This window comes from Microtus pennsylvanicus, chromosome 2 (genome assembly GCF_037038515.1).
Source record: "Microtus pennsylvanicus isolate mMicPen1 chromosome 2, mMicPen1.hap1, whole genome shotgun sequence".
NCBI classification, from domain to species: Eukaryota; Metazoa; Chordata; class Mammalia; order Rodentia; family Cricetidae; genus Microtus; species Microtus pennsylvanicus.
This window is the reverse complement of record NC_134580.1, coordinates 110,892,134-110,915,201: the sequence shown is the minus strand read 5'-3', so window position 1 is coordinate 110,915,201 and position 23,068 is coordinate 110,892,134. Positions and strand designations below refer to the sequence as shown.

Sequence of the window (23,068 nt, the reverse complement as noted above, 5' to 3'; positions counted from 1 at the left end):
TGCCCCAAACAGTTTTCTTTTACTCTTCCAAAAATATTAACAGCCACACATGGTGATGTATGCAGTCTCAACACGGAGGAGACTGAGGCAGGGGGATGGAGTTTGAAGTCCGCCTGGTCTATATAGTAAGTCCTAGGCCAGGCTGGGTGATACAGTGAACCAGCTTTAAAAAGGAAAAGGTATACACTTCCCCAGCACCAGGGAAGTGGAGGCAGTAAAATCAAGAGTTCAAGCCCAGCTGGGCACAGTGGCAAAAATCCCCGGAGGCAGAGGCAGGTGGATCTCTGTAAGTTTGAGGTCAGCCTGGTCTGCATAGCAATTTACAGGATAGCCAGAAGTACAAAAGAGAGAAACCCTGTCAAAAGACAGCTCAAGTTCAAGGCCATCCTGGGCTACTTAGTGAATCCAAGGCCAGCCTGGGCTATGTGGGACTTGGTATAGGAAGAGAGAGACAAATACACCCATTTCTTTCTTTTCTCTCTTTGTGTGTGTGAGGTCTGTGAGGACGAGTGTGCAAGGCCTGTGAGCATGAGTGTGCAAGGTCTGTGAGGGTGAGTGTTAAAGGTCTGTGAGGGTGAGTGTTAAAGGTCTGTGAGGGTGAGTGTTAAAGGTCTGTGAGGGTGAGTGTGCAAGGTCTGTGAGGGTGAGTGTGCAAGGTCTGTGAGGGTGAGTGTTAAAGGTCTGTGAGGGTGAGTGTTAAAGGTCTGTGAGGGTGAGTGTTAAAGGTCTGTGAGGGTGAGTGTTAAAGGTCTGTGAGGGTGAGTGTGCAAGGTCTGTGAGGGTGAGTGTTAAAGGTCTGTGAGGGTGAGTGTTAAAGGTCTGTGAGGGTGAGTGTTAAAGGTCTGTGAGGGTGAGTGTTAAAGGTCTGTGAGGGTGAGTGTGCAAGGTCTGTGAGGGTGAGTGTTAAAGGTCTGTGAGGGTGAGTGTGCAAGGTCTGTGAGGGTGAGTGTTAAAGGTCTGTGAGGGTGAGTGTTAAAGGTCTGTGAGGGTGAGTGTGCAAGGTCTGTGAGGGTGAGTGTTAAAGGTCTGTGAGGGTGAGTGTTAAAGGTCTGTGAGGGTGAGTGTGCAAGGTCTGTAAGGGTGAGTGTTAAAGGTCTGTGAGGGTGAGTGTTAAAGGTCTGTGAGGGTGAGTGTGCAAGGTCTGTGAGGGTGAGTGTGCAAGGTCTGTGAGGGTGAGTGTTAAAGGTCTGTGAGGGTGAGTGTGCAAGGTCTGTGAGGGTGAGTGTGCAAGGTCTGTAAGGGTGAGTGTGCAAGGTCTGTGAGGGTGAGTGTTAAAGGTCTGTGAGGGTGAGTGTTAAAGGTCTGTGAGGGTGAGTGTGCAAGGTCTGTGAGGGTGAGTGTTAAAGGTCTGTGAGGGTGAGTGTTAAAGGTCTGTGAGGGTGAGTGTTAAAGGTCTGTGAGGGTGAGTGTGCAAGGTCTGTGAGGGTGAGTGTTAAAGGTCTGTGAGGGTGAGTGTGCAAGGTCTGTGAGGGTGAGTGTGCAAGGTCTGTGAGGGTGAGTGTTAAAGGTCTGTGAGGGTGAGTGTGCAAGGTCTGTGAGGGTGAGTGTTAAAGGTCTGTGAGGGTGAGTGTGCAAGGTCTGTGAGGGTGAGTGTTAAAGGTCTGTGAGGGTGAGTGTTAAAGGTCTGTGAGGGTGAGTGTTAAAGGTCTGTGAGGGTGAGTGTTAAAGGTCTGTGAGGGTGAGTGTTAAAGGTCTGTGAGGGTGAGTGTGCAAGGTCTGTGAGGGTGAGTGTTAAAGGTCTGTGAGGGTGAGTGTTAAAGGTCTGTGAGGGTGAGTGTTAAAGGTCTGTGAGGGTGAGTGTGCAAGGTCTGTGAGGGTGAGTGTTAAAGGTCTGTGAGGGTGAGTGTGCAAGGTCTGTGAGGGTGAGTGTGCAAGGTCTGTGAGGGTGAGTGTTAAAGGTCTGTGAGGGTGAGTGTGCAAGGTCTGTGAGGGTGAGTGTTAAAGGTCTGTGAGGGTGAGTGTGCAAGGTCTGTGAGGGTGAGTGTTAAAGGTCTGTGAGGGTGAGTGTTAAAGGTCTGTGAGGGTGAGTGTTAAAGGTCTGTGAGGGTGAGTGTTAAAGGTCTGTGAGGGTGAGTGTTAAAGGTCTGTGAGGGTGAGTGTTAAAGGTCTGTGAGGGTGAGTGTGCAAGGTCTGTGAGGGTGAGTGTGCAAGGTCTGTGAGGGTGAGTGTGCAAGGTCTGTGAGGGTGAGTGTGCAAGGTCTGTGAGGGTGAGTGTGCAAGGTCTGTGAGGGTGAGTGTGCAAGGTCTGTGAGGGTGAGTGTGCAAGGTCTGTGAGGGTGAGTGTGCAAGTTCTGTGAGTATGCACTTGCAGCGGCTGGGGGAGGATGGTGAGTGTTTTCTGTCACTTTGTGTGTGTGAGGTCTGTGAGTGTGAGCGTGCATTTGCAGCGGCTGGAGGGGGATGGCAAGTGTTTTCTGTCTCTTTGACTTGTTCCCTGCAGACAGAACCTAGAGCTTGCTGTTTTGGTCATTGTGGCAGGCCAGTAAGCTCAGGAGTCCTTCTATCTCTGGCTCCCACAACCCTGGGGTCACTGGTGAGTGTGACCACAATCTGCTTTTTCAGGGGTGCTGGGCTCAAGCTCTGCTCTCCACAGCCCTTCCTCAGTCCATTTAGTGTTTCAAGATAGTCCTACTGTGCAGCCTAGGCTGGCCTGGAGTTCAAAAGGAAATGGAAGCTGTAACTTTAAGAATTCTGAGATGGGGCTGGAGAGATGGCTCAGTGGTTAAGAATGTGTACTGCTCTTGCAGAGGACCTGCGTTCAGTTCCCAGCACTCAACCTCCTGTAACTCCAGCTCCGGGGACCCCATGGCCTCTTCTGGACTCCACACATATACATAATGACACTGGGAAAGGTAAGACAAATTAGCTTCTCAGGCTTTAGCCTAAGACCCCATCTCAAAAATAAATCTTCCCAAAATGTTTAATTTTACTTCTAGTAGACAGCTTCTACAAAGAATACATGAGAGGGGAGAGATGTGTGGCTTAGTGGGAGAGCTCTTACCTCAAATGTACAGGTCCTGAGTTCAATCCCCAGTGTGGTGTGTGTGTGTGTGTGTGTGTGTGTGTGTGTGTGTGTGTGTGTGTGTGTGTGTGTGTGTGTGTGTGTGTGTGTGTGTGTGTGTGTGTGTATGCGGGGGGAGGGGTAGGGTTAATCAGAGCAGAGAATGATAAAAGGTTTAACTCACTAAGTGAGTGCTGCCTCCCTACCAAGGCTCAGAACTATGCGGACAGCAACCACAAGAGGGCAGTAGAGTAACACACAGTGCCAAGTCCAGGCACCTGCTTAAGTACTAAGGACTAAAAACTGGGGAACAATTGTAGCCAATTCCACCCAAACTGGTCTCCTAAAGCGGCACTGGCCTTGTTCAGTCTATAACTTCTTCAACTTTGTACTCACACCGTGCTTTACTTACTTTCTGTAATCGTCACTTTCCCAAACAGTCTTTGTGAAATCCCAACTTGGTGGCTCATACTTGCTTGCAATCCCAGTACATGGGAGGAGGCCGGGGGATCACGAGTTTGAAGCCAGCTGGAGATACACAGCAAGACCATATCTCAAAAAATAAAATGCTAGGAAAAGGTGAGAAAGAGAGTTCCTGGGAAGACAACTATCTAACATGCTGGGAAGAAATGGGTGCATGTGTTTTCTCTGCATTTCCTTACGTTTGCTACTCAAAAGGCCCAGAGTGCTAGGATATGATAGAAGTGGTCACCTTAGGGAAAACAGGGGAGATCGCTCAAGTGCTTGCCATGAAAAGCAAAGATTAGAGAATTGGAGTTAAGCACGCTGTGGGCACAAAGTCAAGAGGTGAGCAAGTGTGGGTCCTTGGATCCCACACAGGAAGGTGTGGATTTTTATATTTATATATTTATTTCTGAGACAGAATCTAATGATTTACACCAGGCTGGCTCTGAAATCAGGGACCCATCTGCCTCAGACTTCCACATGCTCACACATGGCCACACTAGGGTTTTCAGAAGGCCCCAAAAGCTGGAGAGCAGAGTTATGTGGACAGGAGTTGGAAAAGAAGGCGTGTGTTTATTCTGTAGGACAGCATAACAGTTAAGAGCTTGTCCAGATACGACAACCAGAATGACAAACGGGACAGACAGAACGGGCTGGTGGAGGGAGGGGTGCTATACCCAGGTCTTAGAGGAGAAATCATGTTTGTGTATTTGTGTTTGAATGTGTCTGCCTCTGTGTGTGTATGTGTGTGTGTGGTGGACATGTTTGTGCTGTGTTTGTGTGTATATATGTCTGAATGTGTGTGCCTGTGTGTATGTAAGTAGATATTTCTGTGTATTGTGGTGTTTGTGTGTATGTCTGCCTGTATACACATATACCTGTGTATATGTATGTGGTATGTTTATGTGTGTGTATGTCTGCATATGTATATGTGTGAGTGTGGTGTGTTTGTGTGTCTGCATGTCTGTGTCTGCCTTTGTGTTTATGTGTCTGTGTGAGTGTGTGTGGTATGTATGTGTGTGTTATATGGGGTATGTGTCTGTATCTGCCTGTGTGTTTGTGTGTTTGTGTGGTGTGTATGTGTTGTGTAGGGTGTATGTATCTGCCTGTGTGTGTGTTTGTGAGGTGTGTATGTGTTGTATAGGGTGTATGTATCTGCCTGTGTGTTTGTGAGGTTTGTATGTATTGTATAGGGTGTATGTATCTGCCTGTGTGTTTGTGTGTTTGTGTGGTGTGTATGTGTTGTGTAGGGTGTATGTATCTGCCTGTGTGTTTGTGTGTTTGTGTGGTGTATGTGTATGTGTGTGTGCCCGAGGATTGCCTTGGGTGTTGCTCTTGAGAAGCCATCCATTTCTGAGTTTCTTGAGATGGGTCTCTTACTAGTCCAGAACTCATCCAGTGAGCTGGGCTAGCAGGCCAGTGGGCCCCAGGGCTCTGTGTTTCCACCTCCCAAGTACTGGAATTCCAAGTGTGTGCCACCATGTCTAGCTTTTCTATTTCAGTGTGTGAGAACTGACTTCAGTATACCACTGTGCAAGTGTGCTCAGACACACACCATATACAAACTAAACAATAAATAAATTTTTAAACATCTTTAAAAGCAAGCTAGGTAGTGGTGGCACACACCTTTAATCTCAGCATTTGGGAGGTAGAGGCAGGAGGAGCTCTGTGAGCTGTGAGTTCAAGGTTAGCCTGGTTTACATTGTGAGTTCCAGGACAGCCAGACCTACAGACGTACACAGCAAGACCCTGTCTCAAAAAAAAAGAAGGAGGGGGGGGAGGAAAAGGAGGAGGAGGAGGAAGAAGAGGAGGAGGAAGAGGAAGAAGAAGAGAAAGAAAGAAGAAAGAAAGAAAGAAAGAAAGAAAGAAAGAAAGAAGAAAGAAAGAAAGAAAGAATCTTTAGATGTATTCTTAAGTCTATAATTTTAAGGACTCTTATTAGGAAATATTTGCTGAACTAAGAGACAATTCCTGGGGCAGAAAGAGGGTTCAGTGGGTAGAGGCCCTTGCAGAGAACCCACTCAAGGTAGCTCACAACCTCTATTATCTCAGATCCAGGGGAACAGAATCTGACACCTTTGACCTCCACAGGTACACATTCACATATACATACCCACAGTTAGACAAGCACACATATTTTTAAAATATAAAAATAAACCTTAAAAATAAAGAAATGACTGAACAATCCCCTCAAGGCACGGTGGCCTAAAGCCTATAATCCCAGAATTTCGGAGGCTGAGAAGAGAGGATTTTGAGCTCAAGACCATTGTAAGCAACACAGTGAAATGATGTCCAGCAGGGCACGAGTCTTTAAGCCCAGCACTTAAGGGACAAATCTCTGTGTGTTTGAGGCCAGCCCTGCCTATGAAGTGAGTTCTCAGACAGCCAGGGTTACACTGGGAGACTGTCTCGAAGTGAATAAAGAAATAAACTCTCTCCTAGGGACATACACAGATCAGATTCTACCCTGTGACATCCCTAAAGCTGTTCCATTTCCTATCGTGCTCTTACTGTTTTGATATTTTCTTTTGTTTAATGTATTAATTACATTTATTTATGGAGTTAGTTCTCTCCTCACACTGTGTGGGTTCCTGGGATTGAAGTCAAGTAATCAGATCTAACCACAAGCACTTTTACCTGTGGGAACATCTCACTATATAGCCCAAGCTGACCTTTGTTGTGGGATATTACTTTAACTATGTAAAGGTGTGTTCCGTTTGTTTTTGCTGCATTTGTTTAACTATGTAAAGATGTGTTGCTGTTTCACCTTGCCTGCCTAAGGCACATGATTGGTCTATTAAAAAGCCAAGTGGCCAATAGCTATGCAGAAGAGGGATAGGTGTGGCTGGTGGGCAGAGAGAATAAGTAGGAGAAGGAATCTAGGCTTGAGAGGATAGCAGGGAACAAGGTAGAAAGAGACAAAGAAAGCCTGGGGCCAGACAGACAGACAAGGAAGAAGCAGGAAAGTAGGAAATACAGAATGAAAGAAACATAAAAAGCCCCAAGGAAAAACGTAAGTGTTTTAAAAACAGGTTAAATTAAATTATAAGAACGAGTGGGACTAATACAAACTAAGGCCGTGCATTCATAACTAATAAGTCTCCATGTCTGTAAATGTCATGACTTGAGAGCTGGCTGGTGGCCCAAAGGAAAGCCTGCTACAGGCCTTGAACTCACTAGTCTCAAAATCTTCAGGAAAGAAGAGGATGTGGGATCCCCAAGAACTGGAGTTAGAGACGGTTGCGAACTGCCATGTGGGTGCTGGCAATCCAACCCACATCTTTAGAGGGGCACCCGGTGCTCCGAACCACTAAGCCATCTCTCCAGCCCTTACTTCTTTTGAATATTAACAAGTTTCATGTATTCAGTCCAGCAGCCTGAACTGAGAACTTCCTAAAAACCAGGTGCTGCTTGACTCACAGGTCAAGTCCTAAGCTGGCAGACAGTAGCTGCAGACACTGTGTGGCGACCACCAGTCAAGCACAGGGAGCCCAGAAGTGAATACAAAAGCATTTACCCTGACGGGCTGTGCTCAGCATGCTGGATTCTTTTTTTTTAATATTTATTTATTATGTATACAATATTCCATCTGTGTGTATGCCTGCAGGCCAGAAGAGGGCACCAGACCCCATTACAGATGGTTGTGAACCACCATGTGGTTGCTGGGAATCGAACTCAGCATCTTTGGAAGAGCAGACAATGCTCTTAACCACTGAGCCATCTCTCCAGCCCCAGCATGCTGGATTCTATAGCATGTCGTCAGCATTGTTCAAACGCTCCAGGAAGGACACTGGCTGAACAGCCCAGTGGTGACATTTGCCTAAAACACAAAGGCCTGGGCTGGAACCCGGACACCAAAGGGCAGCTCCACAGGACAAAGCGCCAATAGTGCTGGATGCGGGAGAGAAAATGTCTGCTGGGTAAAAGAAGGGTTTCACTCATTCCAGCCAACAGCTGGAATCCAAACTCCTGCCCAACGTGACACTGACCTAACCGGGAAGGCAATGTCTTCTCCAGGGCTGGTCTTCAGATAGTGCTTCTTCTACAGAGCAGAACTAGGAAAGTGTGTGTGTCTGTGTCTGTCTGTCTGTCTGTCTGTGTCTCAAGTGAGGCAGGAGGCAGGACTGGCCCCTGAGAAGCACTGATATTGGAGGGCAGTTAGCAGAAGGAGCTGGGAAGAATAACTGCAAAGGCTTCCGGCTTAGTGTGCCACAGTGCGTCACAGCCCTCACTCAGATCTCGTGTTTGCATCTCTTTACAGTCCTGCCTTTGAGCTTGTCCTGACTCAGATCTGAGCCTCAGCTTTCCAGCACTCTTTAAACAAAATCTCAACACCAGCCTCTCCAAGGTTGTTTCCTAGGGGGTAACATAAAGGTCAGAACAGTTCTTACTACTTTGGGGGTGGTGCTAAGAAGGAACAGTACTGTTCTAAAAGGAACAAGACGCTGGGGTGCACAGTACTAGAACACTTGCTTGGCTTACTGGAAGCCCTGGATTTGCTGCCCAAGGGCAAGAGGAACAACAACCACACACACACAAACACACAGACGCTCACAATAACACACAGACGCATGTATATAAACACCTATGACACAGCTCCGACAGAGTAGGTGTCCAGTAAGGGACAGATGTTCACTGTCTTCCCTTACTGCCTGTGGTGAATGAGGCACAGTATCGGTTGAGTACATCAGTCAAGTCTTTCCTTGCACTGGAGGAAGACACAGCTGAACAAGTCCTGAAGATAAGCTCACTTGCAGGAGCCAGTGAGGAAAGCGGCTGAGTCAGCAGGCAGTTGACTCTGCCCACTGGCTCTGCATCTAAGCGCCCTGCAGCCCTGTCTGGTGTCGGGAGCCCTGCTTGGTTTTCAGATCTGCTGAGATTTCCTTTCTAGACCATTAGCTCTTACAGACAGCACTGGAATTCAAAGGTGAAGACCAGAGGAGGCCATCACCCATGGCAGCAGCATCCTTGAGCTCTTCAACACGGTTAAAACCATCACCCTCTCCGGTGACTAACATGAGCTGCCATTCAGAACTCTAAATACACAGCTCTAGACAGGGTCTTACTGTGTAGCCCTGGCTGGCCAGAAGCTGCTGGTGTAGGCTAGGCAGACCTTAAACTCACAGAGATCTGTCTGCCTCTGCTGGGGATTAAAGGCATGCACCACCATGCCTGGCTTTAGGTGTATCTTAAATGAGACAAAGAATTAACAGTTAAAGTCATCTGTAAGATGGCCAATCAGGAAACAGTTTCCAGGTTGCTGGTGACTTTGGGTGGTTTCCTGAGATTCAGCTTCCCCATGTGGGAATGAGATTAGGTGGGCTGGGTGGTTTTCAAACTCCATTTGGCCCTGGAAAACTCTTCAGGGCCTGAAGACCCACAGTATAAGTGAACAGAAGCATGCATCATGGGAGGCTAGCATACCATCCCTCCCAAGTCTCAGCCTGGAGTCCCCAAGGATGGTCCACAGCACTTTCGACAACTACCAGCTCTGTAACCCCAGCACTCAGGAGGCTAACATGGTAAGATGGGGCGTTTGAGGCCAGTCTGGTCCACATAGGGAGGCGATAGCTCATAAAAGCAGAGAAAAAGGAAGGAAAGAAGGGAGGGAGAGAGGGAGGGACGGAGGGAGGGAAGCAGACCAGGAGCCTCAGCAACCCCATGGCCCTCAATCACAACCCCATCAGAAACCACAGCTGCCTTCTACCAGTAGAGGGCAGGGCTCAGAATCCTGTTCTGGAACTGAACCTTCCTTCTAGTTGGATAAATTGGCAGGGAGAGGTGGGGGTGGGGCATGAGTGAGCCAACACTGGAATGTACTGCTGAGCAAAAAAAAAAATGTATCAAGTAAAGCCAGGCCGTGTGATGGAAACCCCACTTTGTTTCCAGACCTGTCTCAGAGAATCAGTTTAAGATCACTGCCTTATTCTTTCCTTTCCTTGCTGTACCCTGGAGAGGGGAGGAGCAGGAGAGGGAGGGAAGGGAGGGGTGTTATTAGCCAGTAGGTTAGATATTGCTTATATCTTCATCAAAACAATTCTTTGACATCATGTGCATGTCTACCATACAGTCTGACTCTTACAGGATTGTGTGTGTGCACAAGCACTCACACACACTTGCCCATGTGTGCACATGTGCAGGCCGAAGGCTGGCATCTGCTGTCTTCCCTAATTGCCCTCTACCTAAGTTTTTAAAGTTGTATTTTATGTTTCACAGTGTGTGCAGTGTGCGGGGCGGGGTGCGGGGTGTCGGTTCTTTTCATCCAAGTGCAGGTGCACAGCGAGAGACGAGGGTGTCAGATCCCTTGGAGCTGGGGTGACTGTGGGTAAGAGCTGCCTGACATGGGTGCTGGGAATAGAACTTGGGTGCATGCTTCTAACTCACGAACCCTCTCCTCCAGCCCCTCCCACCTTGAGAGTCTGACCCTGGAGGCTCACCATCTAGACTACTGTGGCTGGCAACTGAGACCCCAGGATTGGCCTGTCTTGATCCCCCTCCAGAGCCTGTTTTCACATGGGTGCCATGTACCCGAGAACCCAGGCCTTCTAGCTTGCTCGGCCAGTACTTTACCCCCTGAGCTGCCTCTCAGTCCCAAACCTAGAATTTTACAATGATTATGTAACTTCTATGAAGTACTGACTGTAAGGGCTTTTAATTGTTCCATTATGGGAACAGAATTTTATAGAATTACAAAGAGATCCCATGTGAGTTCTAAACAGGATAAAGCATATTTACCTATTCTTCAATATTAAATTATCTGGCTACCTTTGAAGACTGGGATGTTGACAGACTCCCCCCATCCCCACCACCCCCCCAAAAAACCCAAAGGGCATTCAAGCGCTGGTAAAGTTTACAGCCACCTGCCAGCTCAGTCCTTTAATCATCAAAGACTCATTGTGCTTAGCACTAGGCTTGCTGTCTGCCTTCCAGCTCCCAGCACTGTTCTCAGACAAAAGTTCTAGTCTGAGGAAAGCGCCAAGATTTCCTCCGCCCGTCCTGCCACGTCTAAACAACTGCAGAGACAGCCTCTTTTCTGCCTTAGAACTCACTGCGGGTATCTGCAGGACAAGGCTCCGTGGGCCCTGGGAAGATATGCTACAGGACCTACCTGACTACCAAGCCCTACGAAACCTCGTGACCTTGCCTTTGAGATATTTAGTGGAGACAATTCATCAGTTAATACGGCTCTTTGTGTCTTCATATCTATGTTTCCCTTTATTCCTGCAGCCGGGACAGCAAGTATCTAACAGGCAAGGAGTTTGAGTCCTTTGCCATGTGCAAAGTCAGGGAGGGGGTGGGCAGATCCCGTTCAACAGCTCATGGGGCGAATAGGAGTTGACCAAGGAGGGAGACCACCCGAAGAGGGAACCAGGCAACTAAGGCTCTAAAACTTGGCTAAGCCAGAAAACAGGAGTCCAGGATTATAGAGTAGCCCCAGGAGTCTGTGCTCAGCGGCTGTGCGCCTCTACAGCCTTGCATTGCTGCTGGATCGGTTGTTTTGAACAAATCACACAGCTACCAGATTACAGGAGAGCTTGGGGCTGCTGCCAGGGAAGAGGAAGGACAATCTTAGAGAGACTCACGCACTAGGATGGAAATGTGTCCCAGGAAGACCTTGGCAGCACTGAGTCTTCTGTTTTATCTACTGGGACAGGCATGGGGCAGAGCTTCATGAGCCTATGCCTGTGTGAGGCAATGGTTGTTTATTTCAACAGCACTTCCTGAGAAGTGGCTAACTGGTAACCTCAGGACAGACACGCGGCTATTAATGCAGATGACAGCCCAGCCTATCCTGCCCAGATGGGAACAAAAGAAACTTTTGAGGTTATTCTGGCTTACTCCCGGGATTCTTATAACCCATTAGTTTCTTAGAAAGTGCTCTAAAGACTCGTGCCTCTGCCTCTAACGGCCTCCTCCAGGCATGAATAGTGGTACACGATGATACACACTCAGTGAGGGCTCCTAGACAGGACCATGGGCCTCTGGGCCAGAGTAGGCTTCATCCCGTGGGTAGATGAGGTGGTGGCCATGAGCCTGGGGAAGAGGACCAATCAAGGGACAAAGAAGTGGAAAGGGCCAGCATCTTGGCTCTGTGGGTCCCGGTAGCAGGTGGGTTTGGAGAGGCAACAGCTTGGGCTCATTCTCCACTGTGTGTGGACTCAGGACACCTGGAGCTCTGGGGAAATCTAAGGTTTGACTCATGTACATGGCATAGAAGAAAAAGTCACACACCAATGAAAACCCCAATGTACCACTGGCAATCTACCAGCTTGGGATTTAGCAGCAGGTTCATCACACAGAAGAGCCGTGGTCCAGGATCAGGGGCACCTACCTGGCCTGACTCTATCTGTGGCCATGACAAGCCCCATCATCCATCAACTCTGCTTCTCCCTGATGCTTGGCAGAATTCAGTGCGAACAGAAAAAGGGTGAAAGGAACTGGGTCTGCAACTCCAGAGCAAACCCAGCTTCTAGCCTCTGAAATCCACACTTCAATACGGCCGGTGGAGAGTTCTTATGGAACGAATTCATGTCAGAGTGCAGGTTTTCTGGGACTGCACACAAAGCAGTGGTTTTGCACACAGATGTTTTGATGATAGGTCTCAGAGAACGCTATAGAGGAGGCTTTGTGAAAGTTACAAGTTACCAGCTTTTCTTTCAAATGGCCGCTAGAAGACGCACGGTGTCAATCATCTATCTAGGTTCGAAAGCAGAAGCTTCACCATCAAGTAGGGTCATGACCTCTCAGCAGGTTGTGAAATGTGAAGTGGCTGAAGTGCGAGTCCCACTCCAGGGTGCCCCTGTGATGTTGCAGGCTAGCCTGTGCTATAACTGAGACCTTGTCTCAAATGAACAAGTAAACGAAATAGAACAGAAAGCCTGAAGCCGGTCCTCTCTGGCCTGCCACTCTTCCAGGGGTTAGAACTGTAACTCCACCCCACCTCCGGGCCTTGGATAAGCCACCTGTGCTCTGCCTATCCCAGGAGCTCATGCTGGGCTTTGGTGAATGCCTACTGGCTTACTTACCTATTGCAGGTAGATGCCACAGGCTGCCCCGCCCCATTATTGTAAACTCTACTCTTTTGCCAACTCCTGCCTGGATTTCAACTAGAGATGTTGACGGAGGGTTAATTCAATGGAATTCTAATATATCTTTAATTTTCTGGTGTTGGATTGCACTGGGGGCCTTGGGCATGCCAGGGAAGTGCTGTACCACAGAGCCCTCGGCTTATGACCAGACTCTCATGGTCAGTTCCTGGATCCTATCTAATTTAACAGCTAGGGAGGCCAGCTACTAAGTTCACTCTCAGCCCTCCATCCCAAGCCCCCACCATCCCTGCAAGCTGTATAAGGCTGATTCTATTTGGAGTCAAGAACAAGCCACAGGAAAAGAGTCAAGTGTTCCTTACTAAGTATGCACTGGTATCATAGGCCACTGCAGAGCTACCCCATGGACTGCCCAGTTAGAATATTCCTCAGAAGAGGAATTTCCCCACTATACAGACAGGAAACACACAAACCAACATGGCTGCATCTGGGCTAGAACAGCAGCTATGGGGACGGCCCTGGAGATCAGCGCAAAGGCAAGCCTGCCTGGATCTGAGCAGACAACTGTGGGCAGGAATCTGCTGCAGGGCTACAGGGAGGAAAACCCCAACTACAACTACCTACAAACCTGCAGTGATAGGAAGGCAAACGGGCCAGCATGTAAATATGAAAAACAGGCTCATTCAAGTAAACCACAGGTGGCTAGGCATCGAAGTATGTGCCTGTAATGCCAGCACTCAGGAGGCAGAGTGAGGACCAGGAGTTCACGACTAGTCTTCACTGCATGAGACTCTATGGAACCAGGGGTGGTGGCACACACCTTTAATCCCAGTACTCAGAAGGCAGAGAGACCCACTTGTCTCTCTATACTAACTTCAAAGTTAGTATAAGCCAGCCTGGTCTACCTAGCAAGCTCAGGTCAGCAACTGGTATATTTAAACTTTGAATCCAGGTTTGGGGACTCTAGATTGGACAATTCATAGGCAAGAGATGGGCTTTCCAGCTCAATAATTAAATTACCATTAGCCTTAAAACATCAACTTCTGCAATTCAGTCAAGAAAGTTTATAGAAAGGTTCTCATTTAAATCCAGAGACCAGGGGCTGGAAAGATGGCTCAGAAGGTACAGGTGTTTCAGATCTGATGGCCTGGGTTCAATCCCTGGGACCCACATAGTTGTCCCCATATGCACACATGCTCCAGGCAAGCACAATAACCCGCATCTATCATCCTCTTTGCCCACAACACACAGCAGCCCTCACTGCTGTTCTCTGGCATCCTGTGGGAACCCCAAAATGTGAACGTATTCCACCTTGCCTGAAGGTCAGAGAGTTTGAGCTTATTTTGCTCTTTCAAAGTTATTGATAACAGGTGTGGCTACAAAACAAGAAAGAGATCCTGACCCAGAGTGTGGTTACTTGGTGTTCTGGACATTAAGATGGCCCACAGAGATGGAGTCCCTCCACCCTGACCATAGGTCAGAGAATCCAAGCATGCTTCTGCTCCTTTTTTTTTTTTTGAGACAGGGTTTCTCTGTGGTTTTGGAGCCTGTCCTGGAACTAGCTCTTGTAGACCAGGCTGGTCTCGAACTCACAGAGATCCTCCTGCCTCTGCCTCCCAAGTGCTGGGATTAAAGGCATGCGCCACCAACGCCCGGCTGCTCCTTTTTTTGAAATAGGAGGTTTGACTTAGGAAGTCGCTGCCTGCAGGATACTTGGTCTTGGGTGGGTTCACTGCCCCAAAATCAAATACTTTGCTCAGGAATTAATGGCTTGATGTCTCAAGTATTGGAGCAGTAACTGTTCTGTTTGTCCTTCGTGTCATGTTAAAGCAGTCCTTTGCCTTCTTCCCCCCTTTTGTATTGGGGTATAAAAGTGTCTGAAAAATCAATGTGGGGGAACTCAGAGTTTGAAATTCAGCATTCAGGATTCACTGAGTTGCCCTCCCATGACTGTCCTGTGTCTCTGTGTTTCTTTCTAATCTCTGTTTCTCCTGCCTAACATTTCAAATCCTCACATCCCTACCCTGGAACGTAAGAACCCACCATAGCTGCTCCATGGCAGAAGTCACCCCCAAAAAGTGGCTCTATATCCTCATCACCCACAGCACACAACGCTCACACTTCTGTTTTCTGCAGCCTTGAAAGAGCAAAGCGCAATCCCACCCTCCTTGTCAAGCCGAGTGCTCCTCGTCTCCGAGCACTTCCGGACAGAGATCAGAACGGGGCCAGGAAGGAATAGCAAAGATCTGCTTCCCTTTCTTTGTCTATGGCTCACCCCAAACTCTGAGCTCCCTGAGGGAAGGACCGGGGGCATCACCTCTGCATCCCCAGTTCCTATACACCATTTCTCTGGGGGATTTCTTTGAAGTCCTTCTCCACAGTGTTGCTGGGTAAAGGGTGAGATAAAAACTCACTCCTAAGTGGAGAAACAGAGCCACCACACGCCTGTGTCTCTGCCAGTTGTTAAAGTCAGTTCGATTCGAACTCTGCTTATTACCTGGATCAGCAGTTGAAGAGCAAGGGAAAGAATGGGAGTCCAGAGAACTCAGAGACTTGCTGCCTGCGCCCTGGCTGCCTTCTGGGGCTGCTTCAAGACCTCTGAAGTCACTCGCTGCTGGGAGATCCAAGGAGCAGCTCTCCACTGACTGGCTGCTGGGTGTGTCAGCTTGGGATTCCATAGGCCTGCAAGGGAAAGCAAAGCAGTTCCACACCACAGGCTGTGCGCAGCAGGAGCTGCCCTAGATCACGGCCTGGGGAGTCCTGGAGACCAGCCACGCTCTTCCCCTAAGGCATGGTGTTTCCTTTCTTTCCCTTTCACCCAGTGTTTGGACACCAAGTTCCCTTGACTGTGAGACAAGACACACTTTCACCTGAGGATGTCATTCCAAAATGTCATCTGTCATTCCAAAACTCGAGAGGCTGACGGGGAGGATTACACGTTTGTGGGTAGCCTGGGCTAACCAGCAACACTGTCTCAAAACAAACAAATAGTAACAATAGTAATCTATATTATAAATGTAATTTCAGCTGTGAAAGGAGGATAACTGTTGGCACTTGGGATGTCCAATCAGACTCTTCTCTGGTGAGGGTCTGTGTAGAACGAGAACTCGACAGCAACAAGAATATCTGGGGTTTTTAGGTCTTAGGGGGCTTCTGGGGCTTTAGTTGTTCTTTTTCCTTTCTTTCTTTTTTGACAAAATCTCACGCGGTAGCCCGGTGTGCCCTGGCACTCACTGAGCAGCCCAAGATGGCCTGGAAACAAGCCTGCCTCGGCCTCAGAAGGGCTGTATACGACGAGACCACAGTCTGAGCTACAACACTTGCAAAGTGCTTGATGAGAAGGAAAATGTCTAGGATACGGCAGAGGTGAACAGTTTCAGGTAATAGAAGGGTTTGGTCCAGATTTTATGAAATGAAATACTAAATACGTCTAGAAGACAGGGGCTAGTTGGGACCAAGGCTACATCCCAGGTTATTCTGCGGTTATTTATCTGGTACTGAAAATCAGGTGACATGTGTTCCCTCCGTAGCCTGCACCCAGTCCTTTCACAGATCTCAGAGTCTGGGGCAGTTCAAACTCCTTATGTCAACTCTGTAAATTCAAACAAGGAAGAGTGGAAATAAGGGTGGACTCTGAGAAGAAGCACACCCACCCCAGAGCAGCTGGGAAGCCATGGCCATGGCCAAAGTCTAAAGCACGGAGGGAGCCGGTTTGATGGGGGCGGCAAGGAGAACCCAGTGCAGTGGTAGGCTTTGATGAAATTTGTTACTTTGTATGCTAAAAGTTTTTTTAAAAAGTTTTTTTTTTTGCTTGTTTGTTTTGTTCAAGAAAAGGAATAAAAGAATAAAAAACAAAAACAAAAACCAGTTTAAACCAGGCCTGGTGGCTCAGGCAAATAATCCAAACTATTTTAGGGACTGAAGCAAGACTGCCAGCCTAGACAAACTTAGAGGAGACCCTGCCCGAAAATAAACTAAATTAAATTAAATTAAATAAATAAAACCAAGGGCTGGGAAGAGGGGGAAGAAGAAGAACCAGGCTAGACTCACAAGCAGCAGGGGGCATTGGGAGTTTCAAATGAGCATGAAGGATCACTTATGCTAAGTGTGGTTGCCCATGTCAATAATCCCAGCACTCAGGAGGCCGAGGATTGCTACAAGTTTGAGCAGCCTCTACTACAGTCTGAGACCTTATCTCAAAAATCAGACAGACAAACCATCACCAACACAGGGTGATTTGTACACTGAGGAACAAGCCATGTGGTCTTGACTGGATGGTCACAGAGCCCCCTTAGCCTGCTCTCAACTCCAGGAAGGACAGGAAGGGCCTAGCTTCTGTCAGCATCTTGGATACAGAAAACTCTCTAGGTGAGCTCTGTTGTCCTCAGGGGTAGTTTGCTGGATGAAAGACTGGAAAAATTCTTGTTTAAAATCAGGGCCAGAGCCGGGCGGTGGTGGCGCACGCCTTTAATCCCAGCACTCGGGAGGCAGAGGCAGGCGGATTTCCGAGTTCAAGGCCAGCCTGGTCTACAAGAGCTAGTTCCAGGACAGGAACCAAAAGCTACGGAGAAACCCTGTCTCAAAAAATAAAAAAAAAAAAAAATCAGGGTCAGCAGGTAAGAGCACTGGCTGTACTTCCAGAGGACCTGGGTTCAATTCCCAGCCCCTGTATAGTGCCCTACAAAACTGAAACCATTTCTAACTCCAGTTCCAGGGGATCTGACACCTACCTCTGAACTCTGTGGTCAGTGCATGAATGTGGTACACAGACACACATGCAGGAATACACATAAAAATAAATTTTAAACACCCATATACAAAAAAATTAGTAATAATAAAATTAAAAAACAAACCAACCAAGAAAACCCTAGCACTTTCCTTCCTGGGTCTTGAACCTGTGGGGTGCTGGGTTCTCCACACGAAGTGCTTTGCAGGACGCCCACTCCTGCCCTCTTCTCTTATGAGCTCACGGCCATGTACCCGACGCCAGGGTTGTCACAAGCCACCACGTGCCATCCAAAGGTTGTGTGTGCACCGTTGTGCTTGCACACTTAGTAACTGGAAAACAGACGGGCTAACAGGATGGGAGCCTACTCAATAGTGGCTGCAGGCAGTCCCATAAGCAACGGACATTCACACCCTGGTACTCTACGCAATGGAGAAGGGCTGTATGAGCTAGGCCAGGGTCCTATGAGTCAAGAGTAAGGGAGAGATTAAAAATACAGTTAAACTTTAATCCCAGCACTCGGAGGCAGAGGCAGGTGGATCTCTGTGAGTTTGAAGCCAGTCTAGTCTACAAAACAAGTTGCAGGATAGCCTGTTACACAGAGAAACTCTGTCTCAAAAGAAAAAAAAAAGAGCGAGAACACAGTTAAAGCTGGGCAGTGGTGAAGCTTGCCTTCAGTCCCAGCATTTGGGAGGCAGAGGTGGATCACTGTGAGTTCAAAAGCAGCTGTGTCTACAGAGTTAGTTCTAGAACAGCCAGGGTTACCCTGTCTTGAAAAACTGAAAGAAAAAAAAACTGGAAGAAAAACAAAACAAAAAAGAACTCAAAGGAGACCAGAACTTAATAACAGAATGAATAGAGAAGTGTTAAGAAGGACCTGGAAGTCAATTAGAAGAGACAATTGGATGCCACAGCTGTGCTACCAAGGGAGTTGAGAGAACACAGGAATAGCTTTGGAAGAAAGAATTATTTCAAAGCAAGGAACACTATACAGCTATTAAAATGATAGAACTAATGAAAAAGAATAAAATGGTAGAACTCGAAAGAGCTCAAAGACATATCTTTAATGGAAGAGGCAGTTTCAGAATACTATGAGCAGTGTAATAAGGACAGTTTACCATTGTCAAGTATATAGTACACGGGACTCCCATGCTGCTCCCACTGCCTGAGCCCAGCGTGAAGGCCCCCAGCCTCCCCAGTCTGAGCAGCCCCAGGCAAAGACAGCAAGTGTACAAGCAAACCAACACTGACATCTGGCAAGGCTGCGGACTTTTGCCCAGACGGAGGATAAGCCAAGGTATCAGCTGATCGTTCCTAAAAGGAGTGGAAAGATAAGTTCCCCCAAAACAGAACATCCCGTCTCTCGGTCTCTCTGCAGGCATACTGACAGCTGAGCAAGCCTGGAGCTTCAGCAGGGACCTCTGCATGGCACCTCTGGCTTCACTTCGGTGCAGGAGGCTTGTGGAAGGGAGGGAAAACGTCACAGATGCGAACAGTATATTCTGCCTGCCTTCAAAGACCAGCAAACTGATCCACTAATGAAAGGAATCACTGCTGTGGTATTTTGCTTTGTATTTTGAATCATTTAAACTAAATGCTCAAAATTCCAAGCTGAGCACTGTGCCAAAACAAAGTAAAAACAACCCTGCGGAAGGCAGAACCCTTGGCACTATAAAATAAGCATATGCACCTCTGCTTCTAAATACACTGTCCAAGAGTCAGCAAATGTGTGTGGGAGAATGCAATGGGACAGAGGAAAGCCAAGATTGAGCCCGATCCTCATTATATCAGGAGTGTGCCTTACCACTAAACTATACTCCTAGCCCCACAGAATGAATTTACATAGTTTCTCTTCTGAAAAAAAGAAAGAGAGAAAAGACAGCATAAGGACAACATCAGCATTAACACCACTAGAAAACCACAACCCTGAGCCCGGCGGTGGTGGCGCACGCCTTTAATCCCAGCACTCGGGAGGCAGAGGCAAGTGGATCTCTGTGAGTTTGAGACCAGCCTGGTCTACAAGAGCTAGTTCCAGGACAGCCAGGACTGTTATATAGAGAAACCCTGTCTTGACAAACAAACAAACAAAAAGAAACGAAAAGAGAAAGAAAGAAAGGAAGGACGGATGAACAAACGAAAGAAAGGGAAACTACAGCCCTTTATGACAAACACACATACAGGAGTCCCTATAGAACATCAACAGTGTACACGAAGGATATGGCTCTAGGGACTGGAGGTGCAGCTCAGTTAGACTGGGAGGACCTATGCACTTCCCACAGCCCTCCAATACACACACACACACACACACACACACACGCACAAAATGGGAGGGAATGACTATATTTTAGGACTAGATGGAACTAACACCCAAAATTCAGTAATTTTTTTAAAATCATTTTATTTATTCTTTTGGTTGCTTGGGTTAGACAGTTTCATGTATCTGGAGGTGACTTTGAACTTGCTGTGTAGCTGAAGATGAGGCTGAACTTCTGACTCTCCTATTTCTACCTCTGCCATGTTGGGGTTACAGGTGTATGCCTGGTTTGTGTGCACTGGAGAGCAAATCCAAGGCTTTGTTGATGATAAGCGAGCACTCTGCTAATTCTAACGGAACTACATCCTCAGCCTTCAGAGTTATTTTAACCTCTGCCAATCCAGCTGCATACCCTCACACATTAATAATAGAATAAATGACAAGCCCACAACTACACATGCAAACTTTTGATAAATACCATTACTCAAAAAGTTAGGAATAGAAAACGTCTTCTTCAACCTTATAAAGGGTGGTTCTGAAAGTCCATAGTAAGGATGGTCAGTAAGGCTGGCTAAATGTTTTCATCTTGAAATCAGGAGCACAGCACGGATGTCTACGCTTGCCATTTCTGGTCAGTGTTGTGCTAGAAGTTTTAGAGAGCACAATTGACAAGAAAATGAAATGAAAGGTGTCCGGATTGGAAAAAGAGCCATAAAATTATCCCCATTAACAGGACTCAGGGGTAGGGGACGCGGCTTGGTGGTAAAGCATTGTCTAGCAAGTTCCAGGCTCTGGGTTCAGTCCTCAGGGCAAAAACCAAACAAACCCAGAAGACATGATCTTACTCAGAAAACCTTAAAGAATCCACAAAATAAATTAAAAAACTAAACAACTTTCACGAGGTTGCTAGATTCAGGACCAACATACACACAATCAATGTGTATTAATGCACATTAGTGATCAAAAACCTCAAAGGTGAATCAGAACCGATTCACATTTATAAAAGCACAGAAATAAAACAGGGCTGTATTAAGTAAGCTCAAGACATACACTAAAGAAAAGGAAGACATTCCGGGTTCATGCATCAGAAGCCAGTGTCTTAAAATGGTACTATTCACCAGGGGTGGTGGCACATGCCTTTAATCCTAGCAGAGACAGGCCCATCTCTGAGTTTGAAACCAGGTGATCTACACAGCGAGTTCCTGTCCAGCCAAGGCTACATACATAGTGAGACCCTGTCCTGAAATGAAATAAAACAAAATAAGATGAAATAAAATAAAAATGAGGTTACTAAACTAACCTAAAGGAAGAAAAAAACAAAAAACAAAAAAACAAGGAGATAAATCAGTGCAAGCCAGATGTGATTCCAGCATCTGGGGGCACACAAGCAGGAGGACCTTGAATTCAGGGCCATCCTGGACTGTGTAGCAAGACACTGTCTCAAAAGGCCAAACAAGAGAAACCTGTAAAGTGAGGAAGACCATAGTGCTGGCACAAAGGCAGCGAAAGAGAATAGCTAGCCCCGAAGTAAAACCACACTGATGGGCAGTCGGTGGGGTACTCTGGAAAATAATAGTTGGGAAGGTCCTGATTATTAGAAAAATAAAAATATGCAATAGGGTTCAATACAGTTATGCATTTTTGGGCATTAAAGGAATGCAATTCTCTCAAGCCCCAACAACAAGCCTTACAAATCCCTGGCCAAAGAAGCTAGTCACATTCTGTTTGATTCCGTCTATATAGCATGCAAATTAGACAACCATAGAGGCAGATAGCGTTCTGGTCACAGGACTGGGGTTGGGGCAGGTGGCTCCCAGGTTCAGGATTATGTTCCTCAGGAGTTTTCTTTGGGGTGATGAACAATCCAAGGTTGTGATGATAATTTCACAATGCCGCTAAGGTACAAAACGGATTGTAGTTTACAGTTCAGAGTTTATGAAAATTAAATTACTAATATGGTTGTTTAAAATTAGAATAGACCCGACCTTTAATCCCAGCAGAGGCAGAAAGATCTGGAAATTCCAGGTCATCCAGATCTTGTGAGTTTGGTTATGTAGAGAGAGACACTGTCTCAAAGAGCAAAACCAACAAAACAACAATAATTGGAACTAGTCCTGATCCCGACTGCTAAATTCCAGCGCAGGTAAGAAGGGTGCAGTGGGCAGGGCTTGGGGCGGAGGGGCCGGGCAGGTGCCGGGGAAACCCCGTGGAATAAAGTGTCGCGAGAGCCGCTCCTCCCTTCCCTGCTCCTTTCCCTAGGCGCTCCAGAAAGGAGGAGAAAAGCGGCAGAGATTCCTCCTCCAGGCCCCAAGTCACTCACCCCACGACGAGAGCCCGGAACCGGAAATGCCGGCTCCATCTTCGTTATGGGAAAAACGAGGTTTAAAAGGAAGTAGTCTTTGCTGAGGTCAGAAAAGGGCAAAGCAAGGCAGCTGCGGCCATCTTAACTGAGGGCATTTTTTTCTGGCCTTTGCAGTAGGCAGGTCGTCTGTAAGTTCGTTTGGCGGGCAGCAAAGGAACTGGAATTTTGTTAGCATGAAAAATGTCTTATAAAGAGGATAAGAAAGAAGAAAACCGGCCTTGGAAGTCCACTCTGACCCCCAACCTTGGGGAGGAGGTTGAGTGAGGCCAGACAATCATAAACTTTAAGGCCAACAAGATTCTCTCAAACAGGATGAAAGAAAATATTTTAATATTGTTGCATGGATTCTATTCGGGCTAGAATTTCTGAGCCACACAAAAAAAAAAAAAACAAGAAGGGGACGGACTATTGAAAGATAAAATTTGAGGGGCTGAAGATATGGCTTAGCCACAGAGCGTGCAAATTCTTCTTGTCTCGGGACAGCACAGAGATTAATAGAAATGGGTTAATTTATAAGAGCTAACCAAAAAGAAACCTAAGCTATTGACTGAACTTTCATGATTAATAAGTCTCTCTGTCATTGCTGGGGAGCAGACAGTCCAAAGAAAATGTCCTACTACAGGCTTTTTTTTTCTTTTTCTTTTTCTTTTTCTTTTTTTTTTTTTTTTTGGTATCCCAGATAGAGAGGACAATGCCAGACCAAAGAAACTATTCCATCCAAGTCCAGATTGGAGGATCAACGATTTCATGGGGGCTGTGTTACTTACAGGAGCGTGGGTGACTCGAGTACAGCCCTGAAAAGCCCATCGTCGCGTAAGTGATGACGTATGAGGGCTGTTAGTGACAGCTAAGTTACAGAAAACTCTCCTGTCCCCAACACTGGCGGAAGTCCCTCAAAAGTCTTGTAAGTTTCTTGTGGGTTCATGGACTTTCTGAGCCTCCACTCTCCCTCCATTCATGAGGAAATGCTCCAGTCTAGAGGAAACAGCCTCCCAGCAGTGCGTACTACCTTTTGTTTGCTTGCTTGGGTGCTGGGGGTCTTGCTTACCAGGGACTCGTGCACGTTAGGCAAGTGCTCTGCCACTGAACTACATTGCCAGTCCTTGAGGCTTTTGTTTGTTTGTTTAATCTAGCTTGATAAAATGTCAGTTTAATAGCTGACAATTCTTAAATAGAGATTGGAACAAATGTTAGGTATAATGAAAATATTTCA

At 47.1% G+C, this 23,068-nt stretch overlaps 1 protein-coding gene across 2 annotated transcripts in view; it reads right to left on the bottom strand.

Moving 5' to 3' along the window:
• Positions 1-22,646, bottom strand: part of Shld1 (shieldin complex subunit 1) — an 81,963-nt gene extending 59,317 nt beyond the window's left edge. Inside the window, exons 1-2 of one of the 2 annotated variants that reach the window (XM_075962264.1) lie at positions 22,623-22,646; positions 15,011-15,195 (exon numbers count right to left, since the gene is read on the bottom strand). In XM_075962264.1, coding sequence (XP_075818379.1) covers positions 15,011-15,191 — 181 coding nt within the window. In that variant the 5' untranslated portion in view covers positions 15,192-15,195; positions 22,623-22,646. Of the gene's footprint in view, positions 1-15,010; positions 15,196-21,813; positions 21,856-22,622 lie in introns of those variants that run through there. The other variant, XM_075962263.1, reaches the window with a different exon arrangement.
• Between the last annotated feature and the right edge of the window lie 422 nt (positions 22,647-23,068).